General features: G+C 36.7%; 2 protein-coding genes and 1 long non-coding RNA gene across 8 annotated transcripts in view; 2 read left to right on the forward strand and 1 right to left on the reverse strand.

Annotated features, from left to right (window-relative positions):
* BAZ2B (bromodomain adjacent to zinc finger domain 2B) overlaps positions 1-3,966 on the forward strand; it is a 292,602-nt gene extending 288,636 nt beyond the window's left edge. For all 3 annotated transcript variants that reach the window (XM_029934506.1, XM_029934505.1, XM_029934507.1), the window contains one exon: positions 2,483-3,966. In XM_029934506.1, coding sequence (XP_029790366.1) covers positions 2,483-2,636 — 154 coding nt within the window. In that variant the 3' untranslated portion in view covers positions 2,637-3,966. The remainder of the gene's footprint in view (positions 1-2,482) is intronic.
* Positions 3,967-13,521: 9,555 nt separating this feature from the next.
* Positions 13,522-14,493, reverse strand: LOC115287793. The gene is made up of 2 exons (XR_003906660.1): positions 14,259-14,493; positions 13,522-13,892 (listed from the first exon to the last, which is right to left on the reverse strand). It is a non-coding gene; the product is annotated as an uncharacterized LOC115287793 (long non-coding RNA).
* Positions 14,182-23,236, forward strand: part of WDSUB1 (WD repeat, sterile alpha motif and U-box domain containing 1) — a 53,357-nt gene continuing 44,302 nt past the window's right edge. The window contains exons 1-5 of one of the 4 annotated variants that reach the window (XM_029934521.1): positions 14,183-14,421; positions 14,761-14,873; positions 16,695-17,116; positions 18,881-19,065; positions 21,224-21,316. In XM_029934521.1, the coding sequence (XP_029790381.1) occupies positions 16,719-17,116; positions 18,881-19,065; positions 21,224-21,316 (676 nt within the window). In that variant the 5' untranslated portion in view covers positions 14,183-14,421; positions 14,761-14,873; positions 16,695-16,718. Of the gene's footprint in view, positions 14,422-14,760; positions 14,874-16,694; positions 17,117-18,880; positions 19,066-21,223; positions 21,317-23,236 lie in introns of those variants that run through there. The other 3 variants (XM_029934522.1, XM_029934523.1, XM_029934525.1) reach the window with 3 other exon arrangements.

Raw genomic sequence — 23,236 nt, forward strand, 5'->3', positions numbered from 1 at the left:
TAATTTACATTCAGTGTAGAAGAGTGAAGTAGAACTTAACTCCTAATAATCAGTCTCATATGTATGAAAGGATTTGAGACACTGATGAAATGATTAACTTATTTCTTCAGAGACTGAAATGTCAGTCTTTCAGAAGATTGTTTTGTTTTATTTTTTTTTAATTATAGAAGGGACCTGCCCCATATCAGAAAACATTTAAAATTATTAAAACTATCTGTTCCAGTGTGAACCAAAAAGCAGTAGCTGCTGTCTAGATATGAACTAGTTCTTTTGCTCTTTCTTTCAACACAACGAAATGTTTAGGTGGGCAGCATCATGGACTTTACAGTCAACATGGCCACGACAAGTCCTACACAGAAAGACTTTACATATGTCTCCAGTTCCTGGATGGAGGATCAACCTAAGCCTCCAAATCCCCAAAATAAACACTAACGCAGAGCTTAGACATTACTACACACTAGCGCTCCCTTTTGAGAATGAGTCCTGGTGAGTGCAGGAAGTCACAGCAGAAGCAGGCAGAGAGAGAGAAAGAGACAACTCTCTGTCATCGTGTTTGTGATGTCAGCTCTGTGGGAGGCAAACTGAGTAGAGTCAAACCCTTCTAAATCCAAGTTGTTTGACTAAACCCAAACTAATAAGTTGGAACCAAAACTCATAAACATTATTGCACATGTTTAAACTGGAAATTTATAAGATAGAGTGGAGGAAGTGTCTACTTTAATGACTCTTTCTGGGCTCCATGTGCTGTTCCAAGATGTAAGAATAGTATTTGTTTCACCTGGAGTTCTCTCCTGGATTCTAGTCTCCCCGGCACTAATCATTCACCTTTGCTTTTAGTAAGCAACAGTCTCAAGAAATAAATGTTTCTCAGAGTAACCTTAAAATATTTTATCAAAATTATTCCCACACATGTATGATTCTGTTTATATTAAACTTTCAAATCCACAGAGGAAAAAAAGACAGATTCGTGGTTGCCAGAGACAAGATAGGGAAGGATGGGGATTAACTGCCTAATGGATACAGGGTTTCCTTTTGGGGTAATGGCAATGTTTTGGAACTAGATAGAAGTGGTAATAGTAAAGGTCGTGAATGTACTAAGTGCCGCTGAATTGTCCACCGTTAAATGAATGGGTAACTTTATGTTTGTGAATATGCCTTAATTAAAAAATAATTCCCAGAAGAACAGGAAAATGGGTGAGGTGACATAAGTTCTGATTTAATTTTCTAAGCTTATAGCGGGTAGAGAAAAGTTACTTCTTTTATTACGGCACACAGTAGAGGGAAGTGGGAAGGAGTAGAAGACTATACAAGGTGTTCCATCAAAGAAATAATCCCACTGTGACCAGGTCTCAGAGCTTCGGTGTGTACTTCATGGGTATCTCTAATAGGTGAATTATTTTAGCATCTAGCTTACCATAAGCTAGAATTAATTTAAATTTCCAGGAGCCATCTTGTGAACTGTATTGGTTTGTCCTGAGTTGGCTGGAAACAGACCACTCTTTTTTTACCAATGAATTTAGGCAGATTCATTCACCTTTCTGTTCTTTTCTCTATGTTCTTACAGAGAAAGAGGATTGGACTTATTCCACCAAAAAAGCACTTGAAGCCACAGTGCTTCCTATGGAGAGGCAGGTCCTCATAATGTTACCTCTGATGAAGGGATAGCACAGTTTGGGGAAGAAGGGGGTTGTTTTAGATTATTATACTCCAGTGCTTTAGCAAAAGAACACATTTGAAGAGAAAAGAGCAGAAATGGGAAATCGGGCAGATTTATCACAGAGCAGTATGTCCTGAGATGTATGTACAAGCTATAGGGCAAGTGTAACATTTACTGTGCAGAGGAAGTATTTACATTCTTTCTATTGTGATTAAATTTTTTAATTTTTTATGTTCATTTGTTTTTGAGAGAGAGTGTGAGCAGGGGAGGGACAGAGAGAGAGAGAGACACAGAATCTGAAACAGTCTCCAGGCTCTGAGCTGTCAGCACAGAGCCCGATGCCGGGCTCTAACTCAGGAGCCATGAGATCATGGCCTGAGACACAGTCAAACGCTTAACCTACTGACTGAGCCATCCAGGCACTCCAGGACTAAATATTTTTTAATATGGATGATAGGGTACCACAAATGGTCAGAGGAACTGAGTAAATCAGTCAAGTGAGATGAATCATGGGACAGAGAACTTTGTACAGATCAAACAGGAAATTGGATGTGAGGAAAATGCTAGTTAGTTGAAATATATCTTGATCTTCAGAGAAATGTGTTTTTTCAATAATCTTTTTAAATCCTACATGGATCAGAACACATGCAATTTTTTAAATGTTAGAAGACACTATAATGTGTTTTATGTCAGGTTAAATGTAATTATCCTAATCTTTTTTTCTTTCAGTTTTATTTTTTATTTTACTTTTTATTATGTCTTCATTGGTTTATAAAACAAAGCTACCCTATAAACACAACCTCTAAATTATGTGTTTTCTTTCAGATATCCAAACCTTGAAACCTTTGCTGTAGATGTCAGGCTTGTTTTTGACAACTGTGAAACATTTAATGAAGATGATTCTGATATAGGCAGAGCTGGCCACAGTATGAGGAAGTATTTTGAAAAAAAGTGGACAGATATTTTCAAAGTGAGCTGAAGTTATAATAACCTCTCTTTTATTTTTTCCTTTTAAACAAGGACAGATGAGACCAGCAATGTGAACTGTTACTTATATTAATGTGCAAGGCACATACATAATGACTTTCTTTTCCTTAAAATAAGCATCACAAAAAAAAAGTATCAGAAGAATGATACCATTTTTAAAGGCTTCACTCCTACAACAACCAAGGCCCTTGGTTATTGGTTTGTGTGATTTATCAGCTAATTTAGGTAGAACAGGGAAGCACACCCAAAGAATTTTCAAAGGAAAGGGTGTTATAGTGCAATAGCAATTAAAATATATCAAATCGCACTGAATATTCAACACCAGAGCTCTAATGTGGGAAATGGTTTTCCTTTCCCTCTCAATAAATATCTATTTTTCATTTTTTTACTTTGTAGTTTATTTTTTAGTGAATGTATTTAATTTTATGAATTATTTATGATTAAACCACATCCAGAATCTTCGTTTTCTGTGAAAAGGAAGAACTAGAAAATTGCTTTAAATCTTGAAAATACAACAAGGAATGTTTTAAAATATAAAACAAAGCCAAGTTAAACTGTTTACACTGATGTGCTATAAAGCACCAAAAATAAACTTTACTGTAGAGTTACAAGTACATTTATATATATATATATATATATATACATATATATATATGTTGCTGCATCACTTGTGTAGTTAAATTGTATTTCAAGACAGTGAAGAAAAATTGACATGTATATACTGTTCATTATTGTTTATATTAAGTCTTGTTTTAAATATGTATTATGTGTATATATTGTTTGGAGACATTATTGTTTTTGCCTTAGAAGCATTGTAGCGTTTTACTTTAGTCTGAAGGTAATTCTAGCTATACAGCTTGTACAGTAATTATCCTCTACCAACACTGTGGCGTCTCCTTGATCTTGGTAGTGCCTGCCTTTGAAACAGGGTGTAGGGGATATTAGTTTTCCATTTTTCTATTTTGTTATATAATTTTAAGCCACCAGGGCCTAAATTAAAGTATAATCATTTGTATCCATGTGGAATAAAATTGTGACAATTTCCTACACACACAGTATTTTTTCATAGAGACATTTCCTTCCCATTTGCCTTGCCTCAGAAATAAATTTAAAAGACATTTGTAACCACTGTGTTTTATCTACTGTGTGTTGTGGTGGCCTGTTGGAGGCAAATAGATCAGAATTTTTTTTGTACCTATGTAAGAGTACTTGAAGTTTTATTTAAAATAAAATGTTGTGAAAAAGGTAGCATCCTTTTTTTAGGAGTGTTATTTTTCACTACTATGTGTGGCACGGATACAATAAAAGACTTTTACAAACTAGTTATTTAGTTGTTCTTAATGAACCTGAAAATATTCATTTAAATTTAATTTTTACAAAATCATAAAGGAGGGACAGCAGACTGTAGCTCAGAAAACAGTGGGCTGGATGGAGAGGGCGGTTTTAAGTCAAGTGTTGTGACCATCATCTCTGGACAGCATTTTATTGCTTTTTTTCATATTTACAGTATGAAAATTTTAGAATACATTTTGAGTCTTGTTCTGAATGAGAAATGTCTCTACTGGTAGACATATAACCCAGTTGTCAATAAGAAAAAGTGATTATATAAATTAGTCTAATAAGTCGTGAGATACAAATCGAAGCATTCGTGAAATAGGATTTGATGGCCCCTGGGCTCTGAGGACTCAGGCACAGGCCCGCCACGGAGCATACAGCCTAGTGAAGATGTGGTCCCGAGACAGTGTCCTTAGAGAATGGTTTTAATAGTGAAGGAAGAGGAGAAAAGTTCTGAAGAAAATATTACTCACTTGAAAATGCTTTGAAGCCACCAAGAATTTTCCAAAATTTCTAGATTGTTTGTGGAGACTTCTATGAAAATCAGCTGTTGTTATGTAAATATGTCAGTTTTTGTTAACCAAATACTGCACTGATGCCTTAAGGGGCTGGTGCTTCATCAAAAGACCATGTAAAGAAAAGAACGGAGGAGGTGGTGCCCTGAATAAAGTGTCTGGTTTTTGTGTTTATGGAACTGCCGGATGATGCTCCATGCGGAGTCTTCTTCATGGGGGTGTTGTGCCTTAGGGATGATATACGTGCTTACATTAATTTATATTAGATGGTATATAAGCAGCTTGATAATAATATGCCTGGTGTCTGAGGAGCTCATAAATGAGAAATAAAATACTTAAACACAAAAAGCACAATTTTTCAAGAGTGATAATTTTCTTTTAAAAATAAATGTCACTGAAAAAAGGAAGTCTTGGTAAATACTGGCTCATTTATTTTTTTTTTTAATTTTTTAAGGTTTATTTATTTTTAAGAGAGAGACCGTGCATGAGCAGGGGAGGGGCAGAGAGAGGGAGACACAGAATCCAAAGCAGGCTCCGGGCTGAGCTGTCAGCAGAGTCTGACACGAGGTTTGAACCCACAAACTGTGAGATCATAACCTGAGCTGAAACCACTTAACCAACTGAGCCACCCAAGTGCCTAATAACTGGCTCCTTTATATTAATGTCTTCGTTGTTGTTACTCAACAGGGTAAGTGTTCAAGAAGTGGGCATGATCAGAAAAGGGCAATTGGTCTAGGTAACAATTGTTACATTTGTGGATCCTTTGTTTTGTGAATGAATCTTGCACTGATAGCACCCTGGGTTGGGTATATCTTCAATAAACCAATATCATTTTTCTCTTTAAATATAAAAACAATTTCCTTTCCCTCTGCTATCACACAATTACAAATATATGCAACATACTTTAAGATAAACTAGGCTTTCAACCTGAACCTTCTCCACTTTAGTTTTGATGGCTCTGTAAATTATAAAACACTGGCTTGCCTGCCTATTTAGATTTAGATTATCACTCAAGGAGGAACCAACCAAGAATAACCGAACAACACACTACTATTAAACACAGAAAATAGTCAGTTTGAAATATGTAGATAATAATTTAATATTTATTTAGTTGTTAACCATAGTGACAACTGAACTGTGAAAATTTATTTATGTGTATATTTACCCATGATGACTAACCTACTGTAAATGCAGGGTGATTGCTTTTTCTTGTTTCAACCTCTAAATGAAATTTGTTAAAATCACTAATCAAAATTACAAAGATCTAATATATGTCCTTGGTACCTTAGGTAGCCCCTCTGTGTTCCTCTTCTTTTCCATCACTTCCAACCTCATCCCCTTTCAAGAAATTTAAAATTCTATTCATCTAACCTTCCCGTAAACACATTCTCAAGCCGGAAATCTGTTATCAATCATTTACTCCTTTTGTAAATTCTATTTTTGGGCTCCCTGTTATTTGTATCTTAAATATTTCCATTTGAGAAATGAAAGAAGTTTGGGTTCTGTTAATAAAAGAATTTCATGCAAACAAGGTGACAAAGGAGGTATTTTTAAGAGAATCAAAATTTCCCTTCCATTGGATTATGACTCCTAAAAAAATAAAAATAAAAAAACACCAGGAAACTAGTAGAGCTTTATCTAGTTGCTTTAGTGAGAGATCTCCTAAACCTATGTGGGCAACGCTACTACTCTACCTTAACGAAAAAAATGTTAACCCTCAACTGTATAAAATTGAGATAATTCTTCTCCTCAATTCATGTCACAGTCTTCACATTATTCTTGTAAAGCCTTTCTTTTATTTTTTTTAGTTCTTCATTCACCACTCTTCAATTTCCTTCCCCCCACATACAGTTCTTTGATGTCTTTCCAGTTAGCCTTTTATGTATTTATTTAGCAACATATATATCTTTGCAAACATATAGTGTGAAAAATAGCATTCTTTAAAACTTTATCAGTTGCATTATGCTATAAATTTAATTTTCTTTTGAGTTACAAAAAATAATGCATACATCTAGTTCATTACTTTTGACTGCAGTGTGGTATTCTATCATAGGCTCATACCACATTTTGCCTTCAAATTTCTCTAAGAATGAAAACCTAATATTGCAGTGAATGTCATACATGTCTTCTACGGACCCATGTATGGAAGCAAGTTTCCAAGATGTTTCTAAATGATTTTCTCTTTCTGGTATTCATGCTCTTGTATAACCCTTTCCCTCATTGTATCAGGATTAGTCTGGGTGACCAACATAAAATGGCAGAGTGATGGCCTACGCATTTCCAGACTAGGGCTTGCTTTCTTGGATCCCTTGCGCTGGGTAAACCCAACTATTGTGTTATGAGGACACTCTAGCGCCCATCTGGAACAGCCAATAGCTAGCACCAGCTTGCAAGCCATAGGACTGCAGCATCTTAGAAGTGAATCCTACAGCCCAAGTTAAAACATTCATATAACTGGAGCCCCAACCAACATGTGGACCACAATTTCATTAAAGATCCTGAGCCAAAACTACCCAACTAAGCTACTCCTGAGTTGTTGTGTTTTAATTGAAGGATAGTTGACATATTAGTGTCAAATGTACATCATAGTAATTTATTTTTGTATATGCTATGAAATGATCTCCACGATAAATGTTACTGTCTGTTACCACATGAAGTTACAATATTATCGACTATGTTCCCTATGTTGTCATATCCCCATGACTTTATATCTGGAAGTTTCTACCTATTGCAGCCCCCTCAAACCTTCCCTCTTTTGGTAACTGTGTTTTTTGTATCTATGAATCTGTTTTGTTTTGTTTTTCCACATATACGTGAAATCATATGGTATTTGTCTTTGTCTGACTTATTTTACTTAGCATAATACCTTCTAGGTCCATCTATTTTGTCACAAATGGCAAGATTTCATTCCTTTTTATGGCTAAGTAATATATTCAATTGGGTGTGTGTACACACACCATATCTTCTTTGTCCATTCATCTGTTGACAGACATTTAGGTTGCTTCTAGATCTTGGCTATTGTTACAATGAACTTAGGGGTACATACATCTTTTCAAATTGATGTTTTTGTATTCTTCAGATAAGTGACCAGAAATGGAATTGCTGGATCATGTGGTATTGTTTTAATTTTTTGAGGAAACTCCATACTGTTTTCCATAGTGGCTGCAGCAGTTTATATTCCCAACTGTGTACAAGGGCTCCCTTTTCTGCACATCCTAACTAATGCTTGTTATTTTTTGTCTTTTTCATAACCACCAATCTAACCAGTGTGAGGTATTATCTCACTGTTGTTTTGAGTTGCATTTCCTGGATGATTCGTATGTTGAGCGCTTTTTCACATTACTATTGGCCATTTGGAAAGATGTCCATTCAAATCCTCTGCTCATTTTTTAATTGGGTTTTATATTACATTGTGTATTTTTTATATATTTTGGATATTAATCCCTTATCAGATGTATGTCTTGCAAGTATCTTCTCCCATGCAGTAGGTTGTCTTCATTTTGTTCGTGGTTTTCTTCACCGTACAAAAGCTTTTTAATTTGATGTAATCCTGATTGTTTATTTTAGCTTTTGTTGTCCTTCCCTGAGGAGAATGGTCCAAAAAAATATTGCTAAGATTGATGTCAAACAGCTTACTGGCTATGTTTTCTTCTAGGAGTTTTATGGTTTCAGGTTTCACATTTAAGTTTTTAATCCATTTTGAATTTATTGTTGTATATGGAATAAGATAATGGTCCAATTTTATTATTTTTGATGTAATTGTCTAGTTTTATCAACACCATGTTTCAAAGAGACTGTCTTTTCCCCATTGTATATTCTTCCCTCCCTGGAAGATTAGTTGACCATAACGCACAGGTTTATTTCTGGGCTCTCTTTTCTATTCCATTGATCTGTCTGTTTTCTTGCCAGTACTATACTGTTTTGATTACTATAGCTTTGTATTATAGTTTGAAATCAGTAAGTGAGATGCCTTCAGCTTTGTTGTTCTTTCTCAAGATTGCTTTGACTATTCCAGGTCTTTGTGGTTGAATACAAATTTTAGCATTGTTTGTTCTTTTCTGTGAAAAATACCATTGGTATTTTGATGGATTGCACTGAATCTGTAGATTGCTTTGGATACTGTGGACATTTTAACAATATTCTTCCAGTCTGTGAGCACAGAATATCTTTCCATCTATTTGTGTCTTTCATCAATGTTTATAGTTTTTGGTGTACAAAACTTGGTTAAATTTATTCCTAGTATTTTATTCTTTTTTGCAAAATTGTAAATGGGATTATTTTCTTATTTTTTGTTTGATAGCTTATTATTAGAGTATAGAAATGGAACTGATTTCTGCATGTTCCTGAATTATTACAGAAACTATGAGATAATAAATATTGTATTAAGTCACTCAGTAGTGAGTAATTAGTTACATAGCAGTAGAAAACTAAGACTGCAATAAGAATTTCTCTAGGATCTACACAGGTATGTGCACACTTTCCATTTTTTTGCCATGCTCCTTTCCAGATGACTGCAACAGTTTACACACCTACCAGCAGTGGAAGGGGGACCCTTCTTCCCTATCTTCCAACCAATGTCCAATATTTGTGTGTATTATTTTTCACTAGCAATTTATTATAGATATTGAATTTGAATACCATGTTTTGAAAACTTTAAAGCAATTTATCTAAGTCATATTAGCAGCTTCAACTTTGATGTGCAAATTTGTTTTTTTAATGTAAATGTCATATCTAACCTTATCTGCTTTCTACAGATTATAAAAACTGCACCAAATTTTATTTTCAACCAGTGATACTCAGATGAGTATCTGATGATGGAATGTTTGCATTTGCTCTAGTTAGTTGGGACAGCTGACACTGCTAAACAAAAAGCTCAGGCATATGCAGGCGAACAGAAAATATTGAGAGTTCTTAGGTATTCTTGGGGCCTGTACAGATTTATGAGTTACTATGGCAAATGTAGTACTTGGAAATGTGGTGGGTAAGGAGTTGGCTAAGTGCAGGGTTACAGGAAAAGCTAATTTGGATCCTCTGAACCTTCAGTGGAAGAGAATTTTTCACCTTAGCATTTAAATCAAGGGGGAAGCAGTAGCAAAATTAATATCTGAGATCTGTTTTTGAGTTTCTTTACCTGACCATACATATGAAAATCATTTGTGTTGTTCTCGTTGGCTGACTAAATAAAAATGTTGTGGGGTATACTATAACTTGTATATGTACTTCATTCTTGAACTTTAAAATAAAATCTAATTTTTAACAAAAAATTTTTTCTAAATGTTTATTTTTGAGAGAGAGAAAGTAGAGGGGCAGAGGGGAGGGGGAGACAGAGGATCCAAAGTGGGTTCTGTGCTGACAACAGAGAGCCAAATACAGGGCTCAAACTCACGAACCATGAGATCATGACCTGAGCTGAAGTTGGAGGCTTATCCAACTAAGCCACCTAGGTGCCCCATAATTTTTAAAAATGTTTAAATAGGTATCCTTATTTAACATAGTATTCCTTACTATGTTCTTAAGAAAGAAAGAAACAAAGACAGGAAGAAAGAAAGAAAAGGAAAAACTCCTAATAATCATAGTAGTGGATATCAAAGAATATGGTAACTCTTAAGGGGGAATTTAGTAGTGAATGATAGAGGACTAAGGCTTAGAGCCCTTTGGGAATAAATCTTGGGCTCTGAAGTGAAAGGAAAGCTCAGTGAGTTCATTAGATTAACAAAGGCTAAGTGAGGCACTTACATGAGGTAGGTTTGTATTGGAGATAGTGTGATGCCTGGAGAAGCTATATACATATTCTAGTGACTCCTCCAATTCTCAAAATTTTTCAATTTCTTAATATTGTTTTCAGGGGGCTCCTGGGTGGCTCAGTTGGTTGGGCATCTGATTTCAAGCTCAGGTCATGATCTCACAGTCCGTGGGTTCGAGCCCCACGTCTGGCTCTGTGCGGACACCTCAGAGCCTGGAGCCTGCTTCAGATTCTGTGTCTACCTCTCTCTCTGACCCTACCCTACTCCTCTCTGTCTCTGTCTCTCAAAATAAAATAAAGACATAAAATTTTTAAAAAAAATAATTGCTTTCAGCATTTGTGATATGCTTCTCTGAATATTTTTGTTGTAGCAAATCTCAATTCTTTTGAATATAGAAGTGACTGTTTAAAAATGGAGATTCTATTCGGCCATTAAAAACTATCATGTAGATCTATGTCACTATTGCTAAATGAAAAAGTTGATTATACAATAGAATGTATAGTAATTCTGGTTAAATATATTTAATACACTTAGTGGGGGCAATTCTTAAGGGATATATAAACATGTTCACAGTGGTTTCTTCTCTGCTTGATAGAATCTGGGAAGGGTTTAATATCTATGTCATCTTCCTTACCCATATATCATAATTATCTTTGCAACAAATGTGCATTATTTTATTTTCACATTTAAAAAGAAACAACCAAATATGGTAGATTTAGGTGGTAAATATAACGTGAATATACTGAATAATGCTATTTAAGGATTAAAGATTGAGGCATAACATAATTTCAAGCTAATTTAAGACCCATTCCTACACCCACCGTTCTAATCACTCCAGCTCCTATTCTCTCTCCCTCCTTTGAGCTCTTGGCTACCTTCAACCACACATTTTGCACTCCCGGACTGATTCACATCCACTCCATTCCCATTGCAATTGTATTTCAAGAGCATGTATCGCTAAGTATGTTATTGCAAAGTTAGTTTTTCTTTAAATAAATCATTTTAAATGTTTCTATATTCCTTAAGCAGCGTTATTACAAGGAACAACTGGAAATAAAAGGTAAAATAGGATTGTTGCTTGGTTAATTAAAGCAAAAAATGCATAAAATTCACACCTTTAAGAATCTAAGTTAAAGTTCCAACTACTTTGAGACTCTGTCCTGTGAGATAAAATAACCAGTTCATTTATGTGATCAATGATCTCTACAAACTCTTACAATGTTTCTCTAGAATACTGGCAAGTTACTTTAATTAACATCTCACAAATTGCAAACTCATAGACTAGAGACCAGCTTTAGCAAGACTTCACTCTCTGAACTTGCCTTTCCCTGCAGCTAACCACATTGGCCTCGTCTCTGTGCTGTACTTGTATAGGCAGGGAGTTCTTTTTTTATATTTTACCTAGAGAATATTATAACCAATGTGCTCATCAAATTAGTGAAGATTAAATACTACTCAATTCTGTCAAGAGTGTGGAGAAACAAACACAACCATATGTTGCCTAAAGTGCAAACCATACAACCCCTCTAAAAAGCAATATGGCAGTATCAATTAGGAATCTTTACACCCTTATGCCCAGTAATTCTATTTCTATTTAACAATTTCCTTAATAAATGTTCATGAATGTGGATAAAGATTTACATTCAAAGCCATCTAATCCAGTATTATTTATAATAAGCATGAAAATATTGAAACAGGAAAAATGTTAAATTGTGGCTGGAAATGTGCACTATTATACAGAAAAATAAGCTACTGGAGAAACTTTAGACATGGCAAATACTCAGGATATAAGTTTAAGTTTTAAAAGGCAATTTACAGGATTTTGTAAAATTATTGGTATTTATATGAATGATAGACTGAAAGAAAATATTATCTCTAAGTATGTAGTTGACACGACATATTGGTTTCAGGTATTCAACACGGATTCATTATTCATATACAGTATGAAGTGATCTCCATGATGAATCTCACTACCATCTATCACCATACAAAGCTGCCACATTTTTACCTATATTCCCTATGCTGTACATTGTATCCCTGTGTCTTATTTTATAACTGGAAGTTGGATCCTTTAATCCCCTTCCTCTCTTTTGCCCATCTTTCACCTCTCCCACCCTGACAACCACCAGCTTGTTTTCTGTACCTATGAGTTGGCTTCTCTTTTGTTTTTTGGATCCCACATATAAGTGAAATCACATGGTATTTGTCTTTCCCTCTCTGACTTCTTTCACTTAGCACAATACCCTTTGAGTGGGGTATCTTTGAGTGATGCAATTATTAGCTATTTTTCTTATGTATATTTTCTTTATTTCCTACAAAGAGCTCTATTATTTATACACTCACAAAGTTGTTTATAGAAAAATATTGTTTTGGCAATACTTTGGCATGTAATTAGGTGTCCAAAATCTCAGTCATGACATACTCCTTAATTTAAAAAAAATCACAGGAGCATCTCAAAATGATGAATTTTGACCGCCCTTTTCTGTTTGTCTTTTTCATTACAAATAATTTCCACTGATCTCAATTTCATTTTTAAAAATGAGCATTTTAGATGCTAGGTCAAATATATGACTTAGGTTTCCTTATTTTTCTTTAATATTCCCTCATTAAACTGTAAAGTTGCATGGACTAAAGATAAAAGCTATCTCCTGATGGCTAATTTTATAAAACAATTCCTAAAGGAGTAGACTGTCTTATAGAATACTTCCCTCACCACATAACTGCAAACTGCATATGCTTTTAATTAAGAAACAAAAAGAAGTCTGATCAGAAAACAAAAGACTTCTCTTAAAAGCTATGTTTTGTAGTATTACTTCAATGACTTACCAGAAGAGAAGCTCCAGTTATGTTCTAACAGCCCCATGACTATTTAATACTTAACTAATCTTCCTTTTAACTAGGATAGTCTCTGCACTACAGCAATAGACAGTGTAAGCTGATGTAGGACTGGAGAAGTACCATTGCAAAAGACAGCATCTATTCTGAAACAAGAAGGTGTCCTGTATATGCTGCTGAGTTTGAAACTGATCTAAGTTCTAGGATTGTAGTAGTTTATTTACAATGTGCCCACATTGTCACTGGCATGAAATTATGTTTTGATTGATGTTACTATAAGTAAGGTATATAGCAAAAATTTTTTGACTAAACTATATTGACTTTTTTCTTAAAGGTTAATTTACCAATATAAACTTATTAGTAAGTACCGACATTATTAGCAGCTTTCAAAGTTTCAGCAGTTCACTGTCTTCCTTAAATACTAGTTTTAAAATCTTTATAAAGAAAATTTAAAAATAAAAGCTTTCTTTATCTTTGGTTTTCATCTGGGAGCCCTATAGTGTCTCCTACTTCTCCTGTAGGCACTTGTGAAAATTAACAAACATTAGCATGCTGAGGAACGTTTTTCTGAGCAATTTTGTCATCTCAAACGTGACTGGCAAGACGACTTTGTAGTCAGTTACGCAAGAAACCACGGTTCATCCGTGAACCAAGGGGAATCAAAAAGGTCGGAGGAAATGCACATTGGCTTCAGGTGATACCAGGATATCCACAGGGAACAGCAGGAACCGCAGGCTGCCCCGAAGAGATGTAGGAAACCTGAGCACGAAGACGATGGCGGAAAACACCAAGTCATGGACCGCTGAGGGCTGAGCTATCCTAAACAGAAAAGAACAAACACGGAGGTCAGAGAACAGACAATACAGAAGAGAAATACGGAAGGAAGGAGCTTCAAAAACCCCGCACTGCAATAACCAGACAGTTGATACAACGGCATCTTTAAAACCATATTTCAGGCGCTCGCTAGGCCTTGAGACTTCAGTTTCCTCAACTGAGGGGGAAAAAAACCTGCAAATAAAGTTTCCTCCCCAAACCGAATTTATCTTGAACCGACGCCAGAATTGAGACATCTCCTTCAGAGGACCGGAGAGCACGCATGCGCCGCGGCGAGAGGCGGGACCGAGGGGCGGGGCCTGTTTCTATTTCTCTAAGGGTTTCCGCGGTTGCCAGCCCCGCCCGCCTCACCTGCGTGTCACGTGGCCCGCGCCACTCCTAGGGCACCTGAGGGCGGATCCGGAAAGCCTTGGGTATAACTGGTGGAAGTGGCCGCAGCCGTGGGCCGGTTTAGCAGCGACGGCGGCAGGTGGGGGAGCACGGCTGGGGTCAGCTTGCGAAGCCTCCCCTCTCGGTGTGTCTGAACCTCTCGTCCTCGGAATCTGGTTCTAAGCGCGCGACAGGGGCCGGCCGGCACCTGGACCGGAGCGGGGCACGGGCGTGGGACCCGGGTCGGGGAGCAGGGCGGGGCCTGCGGGCGTTGAGTGGTAGCCACTGCTGGGCCGAGTTGGATGCAGCCTCGCGCCCCGGAAGGCCTGGCTCCCAGCCGGCCGCCTTCCTGGGTTGCTCCGTCAGCTCAGGCCTGGCGGGCTCTCAGATTAGGGCACACTCTTGGTCCCTACATGCGTGGGGAGTAAACCGCGGGCTTTATTTGGGGAGATTTTAGCCACATCCCCGGTTTGCTTTGGATTAGATGGGGATGCGTGTGTTGACACTGGCGAGTTCACCCGACCTGCCCAGGAATGGAACCTCTGGCGTGACAGCTGAGCCCCGAGTGGAGACGCCCACACCCCGAGGCCGGAACCGGTAGGCTTGAGAGTGCTTTTCCAAACAGGCTGTTCGTTCAAGTGGTTATGTCGCTGTTTGGTCTGGAATTGCAAAGGGAGCTGAGTGCCACAAGGGTGTGGAAGCCAAAGTTTGTTTTCAAGATTACCTATGTGTACCTGCACAGTTGGGATTTGGGAGTTCTCCAGAAAACACCGCATGATCTTGCTTGTTTTCAGTGTGCTAGTACAGGTGACGGTGACGATCTACCAGGACATTTCGTGGTTTTCTTTCTTTCTTTTCTTCCTTCTTTCGCCTTTATTGAGGTTTATGTTTGGAGAAAAGAGGCCGAAATTTTGGGCTATGATAAATATTGGTAAAGATACGCTCCATCTGTAAAGAATTCTGCAAATAACATTGTAACAGGGGATCATGAATTACAATCTAAGTACACCTATTCCTTCAGGACCAATTATTGTTTCATTTTGCATTATTTTTCCACTGCTGGATTTTTTTTTTTACTATTGGTAGCTTTATTTTAAAATTTTTAATAATTTTATGTTGTGTTCATATATGTAATATTTAAAGGTAAAACTCAAATGGATTTAGAAAAAATATGCAACAAATATTTGAGCCTGTTAGGTGCCTGAACACTGTTTTGTGTGCTATGGATACAGAGATGAGCAAGATGGACAAGCTCTCTACTTCTTTGGAATTTACATTGAGAAACAGGACCCCAAAAGCAAAGGGAAGAGAATTTCAACATAGGAAAACAACTTTATGAAGAGCTAAGACCAAATCCATTTGATCAGGGAGGCTGGAAGGAAATGAGGGAAGGGCAGAGAGTGGCAAGACTTGCGATCTGAGAAGCCGGCTCATATAATGTTTTGTAAGCAGTGACAAAGGGTTTGGATTTCATTCTAAATTTGTAACTTTGTTGTTAAGTGCAGCATGGCTAAGTTCTTTCTGCCACTCTCTCTTTGGTTTCCTTTTCTTGGTTCCTTTGATTTATTAAATTGGTTCTTCACCTCAAATGTTTGATAACATTTTATTTTTAAAATATTTCTTATGTTTTATTTAATTTTGAGAGAGAGAGACACACAGTGTGAGCAGGGGACGGACAGAGAGAGGGGCAGACAGAGAATTCGAAGACAGGCTCCAGGCTTTGAGCTGGCTGTCAGCCTAGAGCCCAACATGGGGCTCGAACCCACGAACCATGAGATCATGACCCGAGCTGAAGCGGGATACCTAACCGACTGAGCTACCCAGGCTCCCCTGATATCATTTTATTCTTTATCAAACAAGATGGTGGACCATGACCTGAGCGCTTTCAACACTGCCACTGAAATTTTGAATGAACCCATTTGTTAGTTTTTATGAGTGAACCGTGCAGTTAGTACACCTTTAAGGCAGAGCCTTAGCCTTGCCTCCATTCTCTGCAAGGAGCACTGGAGACAGTTTGTTAAGAGTGGAAAATCTTTTTGAGTTGAGCTTAGCCAATCTGGAATGAGGCATCTTTGAGAAGTAATTAGTTAAGGGAAAGGATTCAGAGGTGAAATACTCAAGGTTTTGGATGTTCAGTATCAAATCAGTTTGAAATTACACAACAAGGTTCTTTTTCAGGAGGTATGGAACTGAATCACTGTGCCAGTTGTGACCATGATCATCATTAGAGTTTATAGTCTTATTGGCATTTTCTTTCCCAATTATTTTTATCTCAGGTATAATAGTTTGCGCTTTAAAAATATGAACATGGGAGTTTTTTCTGAGCAGATTCTTAAACCGATTTTGGTTCTTTTATGTGGGCTTGAGTTGCATCTATTTGAATCCGACAATGAAGTAATCTTTATTTAAAAATTGCAGGACATTTTACTTCAAATAAGAACCATGGTGAAACTAATCCACACATTGGCCGATCATGGTGACGATGTCAACTGCTGTGCATTCTCCTCCTCCCTCTTGGCTACTTGCTCTTTGGACAAAACAATTCGCCTGTACTCCCTCAGTGACTTTACGGAACTGCCCCACTCTCCACTGAAGCTTCACACCTATGCTGTCCACTGCTGCTGCTTCTCCCCTTCGGGACATATTTTGGCTTCCTGCTCAACAGATGGTACTACTGTCCTATGGAATACTCAAAATGGAGAGACTTTGGCAGTGATGGAACAGCCCACTGGTAGCCCCGTGAGGGTTTGCCGGTTTTCCCCAGACTCCACTTGTTTGGTATCTGGGGCAGCTGATGGGACCGTTGTTTTGTGGAATGCTCAGTCATACAAGTTATATAGGTATGAATATTTATATCCTTTCAGTTTTAAATCTTACAAGTCTACCAAAAAAAAAATAGTAAGCAGAATATTTTGATGACTTGAAGAAGAAGGTAATTTTCAGACACCACAAGGAAAAACATTTGGACTTGTTTTCTGAAGATCATAATAACTGATGTTTAATGTGGTTCATGTAGTAGATATGCTTGGCTCTGAGAGTTTTATATTTCTGGTCTTTCTCTTATAAGGTTTAATCTTGTTAGACAATTATGGATTTGACTTTAAGAGCTAGATGGAGGAAACGGTCTTTTGTGTAAGGCTCAGTAATTTTAGGCTTTGTTTTTGTCACTCAGGACTCAAGTGTTCTCGATAAGAGTAATGGTAGGTGAGTCTCACCTGCGAGACACAGCTGTTTTCCTGACTAGGATTCTCACTGGGTGAATAATCAACCCTAGAAAAAAGAACCTTGTGATTAGTGTAGTGTTGTGTTAAAATTAAAAAACAAAAACAAAAAGAACTGAGAACTCCTTTAAGATAAAAATACATCAGTTACTTTACACTGGTAATGTTGTGTTGCAGCTTGGCAATATGAAAGCTATGTACTTTTATGTATATTGTGGTGAAATATATATAACACAAAGTTTATCCTTTCAACCATTTTTTTCTTTCTTTTTTAAAAAACAAATTTATTTTGAGAAAGAGTGGGAGAGGGCATGTATGCACTAGCATGAAGGAGAGAGACACACAGAATACCAAACAGACTCCACTCTGTCAGCGCAGAGCTAGAATCAAGAGTCGGACATTTAACCGACTGAGCCAATATTTCAATATTGGCAATAAACTTTTCAGTATTACCAAGTAAAATAGCTCATTATGCTTTCTCCTCCCTGCCCTCCCCAGCATCATTCAGAGCACATGCCAGCTGGTAAACAACTGTTGCTCATTAGAAATTCAAGTCTTTTGATTGAAGAAGGTGATGTGTTCTGAGCAGCGTTAATGAACAGTTGAAAGAGAATGCGCAGGAGGAAGGACGTGTTTAAGTTTTTTATATGCATGAAATAATAGCGGTCAACTAAGGAATTTTCCTTTTTGCGTGTCAGATGATGACTTGAGCCTCTCTAGCATTACTTCCCTAATGTATGCTGTAAAATGATACACTGCAGTAGACTTAAGCCCTGGTTGGGACAAGGCGCTAACTGTTGGGCTTTTACCAGGTTTTTTTTCCTAATTGAGAAAATAATTAGTATTGTCAGCACAGAGCTTCCTTATCTTCCCAAGATAATTTTAACTTACTCGCAGCATTTCTTTTCATAAAGAATTCATACTTGAAAATAAGATCAAAGGTTTTACTGTTGCTTCTTTTAATATAAAAGTTGAAAGTACTTTTGACCCCAATAACATGTTTTACAATAAAAAGGCTTTTTAAAAATATGTGACTACAGTTGATAGCACTGGCTATCAGAGCTTCTTCTGTTAAGTTTTGTAGTTTTTAATCTGCTCATACAGATCTGCCGTTTGGAAAAAGAAGAAGATACATGGAGTTTAGATCTGTATAGTTTAGGCTTGAAAACACTAGTTAAGATAATGTTTAAATCCTCTTTTTTTAAGTAATAGGAGATTTTATTTCTATAGACATCTACTGCCCCTTCTACTTATAGCCATTTTTTCTGCTTTACTATATCAAGCTGTTGTTTAGAAATTATAATATAAGGTAACAGATAACTCTGAAATGAAATGAAAACCTCCCCCCTTCTTTTATTTTTGATTTTTTTGCTTTTATTTCAGGTGTGGGAGTGTTAAGGATGGCTCCTTGGTGGCCTGTGCATTTTCTCCAAATGGAAACTTCTTTGTCACTGGCTCCTCGTGTGGAGATTTAACATTGTGGGATGATAAAATGAGGTGTTTGCATAGTGAAAAAGCACATGATCTTGGAATTACCTGCTGTGATTTTTCTTCACAGCCAGTTTCCGGTTAGTTATTTTACTCTTTTAAGCACTAGTGGTTCCTATTTGTAATTTGTATATGACTTTTAGTTCTTTTATTCATTTTCATTTCACCTTTACCAAAATGAGAAGCTCTATTAATTCATTTCTTTTAGGGAATGATTTTCCTTTCTCTTAATCAAAATGAAATCACAAAGAACATAGGAGAAAATCAGGTTCTTGAATATATGTTGGAGATGACTCAGCTTTGTACAGTAGATCTGGATTCCTTGGATGTGGTAATTTAGAGGACTTGACCCTATTGGTTGTGCTGTAGTTTTTAAAATACAGTATGTTAATATTCAAATAGAAATGTGAAATTTAAAAATTAGAAGCTAAATTTTCAGAAGTTTACTAATCTTTGAAGCAAAAGCTAAACTTACAACATATATGACAACACAATTAGCTTCTGGAAGAAAGACAAACTCCTGAGAATAGATGGACTCTTGGTTTTAAGAAGGTAGCGGTGAGCTGGGAAGCTTTCTTCTTCTGTTTCATCCCCTGTGTGAGGACGGGAGTTCTGCTTTTGCCTCCAACCTGTTACTCCACCAATACTGTCCTATTAGCAGTATAATGGGAACTACATTTATAAATTTAAAAAATTTTAGTAGTAGGTGACGTTAATTTTAATGTAGTTTATTTTACTCAATATAGATTAAATATTTTAATAATTGATAGTAACAATAAGATATTTTACTACATTTTGGTACTAGGATTTTGAAATGTGTGTATGTCACATTTCAAGTTATACTAGCCACATTTTAAGCATTCAATAGCCACATGTGGCTAGTGACTACCCTGTTGCACAGCCCAGGTCCAGAAGGTGGACAGGATCATTTTGGCACTCCCCTATTTAAAACCCATCAGGGAATGATGAAAATAAGTTTAAGGTAGAGACAAATACCAGATCCAATACACAAAGCCTGACGCAGTCTGTTTCCTTGCCTCTCTAAGCACACTTGGCCTCATGCATTCTCTTGCCCCACTGGCCTCCTAGCATTCCTTAATGTTTCTAAGATTTTTTTAAGGATTTTACATGTGGACCCTTCACCAGGTTCACCCTTAGATATCCTTTAGACTTCAGGTGAAAATCACTTCAGATGAACCTGTGTTTACATACTTAATTGTATCTTAGTGTGTATCTTTGCCAAAACTTCTTTGATGAAACTGCATGTGTGATGTTAGGTGGAACTTATGTAAAAGTGAATTGATTTCAATATTTACATTACCCACAGATATTTAGGAGCTTATCTAGTGTGTATATAATTATACACTGAAATTATCTCAGTGAACATTTAAAACTAATGGATTTTTATGACACAAATTTACTACTTTCCCTAATTTGTATAATTTCCACCAAATAAAATAGACTGAGTTAATGTTATTTTGGATTTATATAATTCCAGCATCTGTCTTGATTAAATCAAATAGGGGGGAAAATCTCATTATTATTCCATGTTGAATTATAGACTAAACGTTTAAGAAATGGGTATGTCCTTTAAAAATGGTTGAGAATAATTAAACATTTAACACTCATAACTTTTCTTTCTAACTTTTTCCATCACTGCTAGCCTCACAGACTCTAACATTGGACCGGTGAACTCTCTAGGCTTAGTGGCTCAATATCAGCCCATGGAGCCTTGGGTTACCTTAGGGAAAGGTAAATTAAAAAAAAAAAAAAAAAGGTATTTTGTTATAGCAACTTTTAGGAGCTAAAGTCCTAATCCTCTGAAGTATTTTGTTTAAAATAAATTATTTTTCGGGGCGCCTGGGTGACTCAGTCATTTAAGCCTCCAGCTTCGGCTCAGGTCAGATCTCACGTTTGTGGGTTCGAGCCCCACGTCAGGCTCTGTGCTGACAGCTAGCTCAGAGCCTGGAGCCTGCTTCCGGTTCTGTGTCTCCTTCTCTCTCTGCCCCTCCCCTTCTCATACTCTCTCTCTCTCTGTCTCAAAAATAAATAAAACATTAAAAAAAATAAATAAAATAAATTCTTTTTAACCAATATTTCATTCTGTGGTATAAGTTAACATCTCTTGTGAATATGGTTTAAATGAATGGAATTAATATCTTGATATAGGAGGTTGAAATATTTTTAAATGTTTTAGCAATTCTTGTGTATTTATTTTTAACAAATCTACATTTTTAGATGGAGAGCAAGGCCTTCAGTTTTTTCGATTGGCATCATGTGGTCAGGATTGCCAGATCAAAATTTGGGTTGTTTCTTTTACCCATATCTTAGGTATGTATTAACTAGTAGTTCTCTAAAATTATTTGTGATCAAGATAGAATTTCTATTTGAATTATTCTTTTTACTTAAGGAACTCTGGATATCTAGAAGTGATTATAAAAATATGCTTTAATAAATTTTAATCAGAGTAATTACATATACATGATTTAAAAATTGGATGCTCATCACTGATTATGACCTCAGCACCATCACCACACACATTTCTGCTGACCAGAGGCAACCGCTTTGCAGTTTATGTGTTTGCAGTTCTTGATGGTTTTCGGTTTCTATAAATATGTACACCACCATATTTTCAGTGTATTCACTGTGGGGGTTGGTTTTTGATAGAGTGTGGGACATCTTTCTTTCATGTATTGCACTCTTCCTTCAGGTGACCCTTCAGTCAGGAAACTTGCGTTGTTCAGTTTTGGAAAACGGTATTCCCTTAAGTTATTTCTTTAATAAGTTATTCTCCATGTCCTCTCTTTTAATAACGCTCATTAATAGAGTGTTGGACCCCCTAATTTCATTCCCTATGGAATTTTTTATTCCATCATATTTTCAATTTCTATAAGCTCATCGTTTTGTTTCTTTTTCTTAGTGTTTTTATTTTATGAATGCAAAATCATCTCAAAACTCAGCACATCAGAGGCTTTTTGTTTTGTCGTTCCCTTCTGTTTTCTGATTAGCTTTGTTTGCTCTTGGGCCTTTTTTTGTTTGCTCTGAACTTTCTCTTTCGTGTGGTTACCTTTTTCAAATGTCTGGTGATCCTCGTTTTCCATTTACATTTAATTAGGCAATAATAAGCTATTTAGAAGTTCTGTGCACACAGTAGTTTGTTGTTGCTGGCTTCCCTTTCGGGTAAGAAGGTGTGTTGTTGGCCCTCACTGAGGATTTAGGGGCTTAGAGAAGTGCCCTGAGGCTGTCATGGACCTCCCCAAAAAGCCATTATTTTCCCTAGAAATATTTTGCTTAAAAGTATCAGGGTTTTGTTCAGCATGCTGTGGGTGGGATCAGGGAGGGATTAGAGGTAGATACTCTTTCATAAACAGAGTTTTTGCTAACTTTTTTTGTTTTCAGGTCAATGTCTGTGTCATTCTGACATTCCTTTTTCTTGGCTTTTGATAGTCTTAAGTCTTTTGGGAGTATGCTAGGGCAGACTAGCTTTCATCCTGGGCATGGCCCCGCTTTTGCACTCTGGGCCATTACTCTATACCTCCTCATCAGTTAATTTGCTTTCTGACTTTCCAAAATTGGTTTGAATTATTGGATTGTTGATACTTCTCTTTCTGTTCTCTTCAATGATGTGATTATATATCTTTATTAATTCTTTTATTATAATTTTAATGAGAACTCTGAAATTATATAGTCATTTGGCCATCTTGCTTCAGATGCCTAAATATATTTGGTTGTTTGTTACCAAATAAGCTTCTGTTAAATTACAAACTGCATTTTCCTGTTTGTAATTATAGTCAAAGATAAAGCCAGGCACTAAAGTAACATGGACAGATTTTAATGAGCAGTATTATACTATTACAGTAGCGAAGAGTCCAGCATGAATTGTGATCAACTTTATACAAAAGACAGTGGGCATTTTGAAGGGAGAATGAGGGAATAAGGAAGGGGATGAGTGTGGCTCTAGGGTCAGGGCAGTAAATACTACAGGAAAACAGGAAAGGTGAGGTCCATGTGAATCTCATCCAAGTTTGCTAACTGGCACTTAGGGAGATTAGGTTCCTACCCTCCCACAGAGAGTGGGAATGAGGGACCCTGTCTTCAGGGTTTGGCTGAAACAAAGAGTAAATTCTGTTGGCAGCCTTGAGTTTTCTCAGGCAGGTATTTTACATGGTCTAGGGTCATCCTAGGCATGCAGCCATGAGCTGTCAGAAACTTCATTAGTGTAAGTCTCGTAATAGGCCAAAGTCAAGGCCT

The sequence above is a fragment of the Suricata suricatta genome, chromosome 3, assembly GCF_006229205.1.
Source record: "Suricata suricatta isolate VVHF042 chromosome 3, meerkat_22Aug2017_6uvM2_HiC, whole genome shotgun sequence".
Taxonomy (NCBI): Eukaryota; Metazoa; Chordata; class Mammalia; order Carnivora; family Herpestidae; genus Suricata; species Suricata suricatta.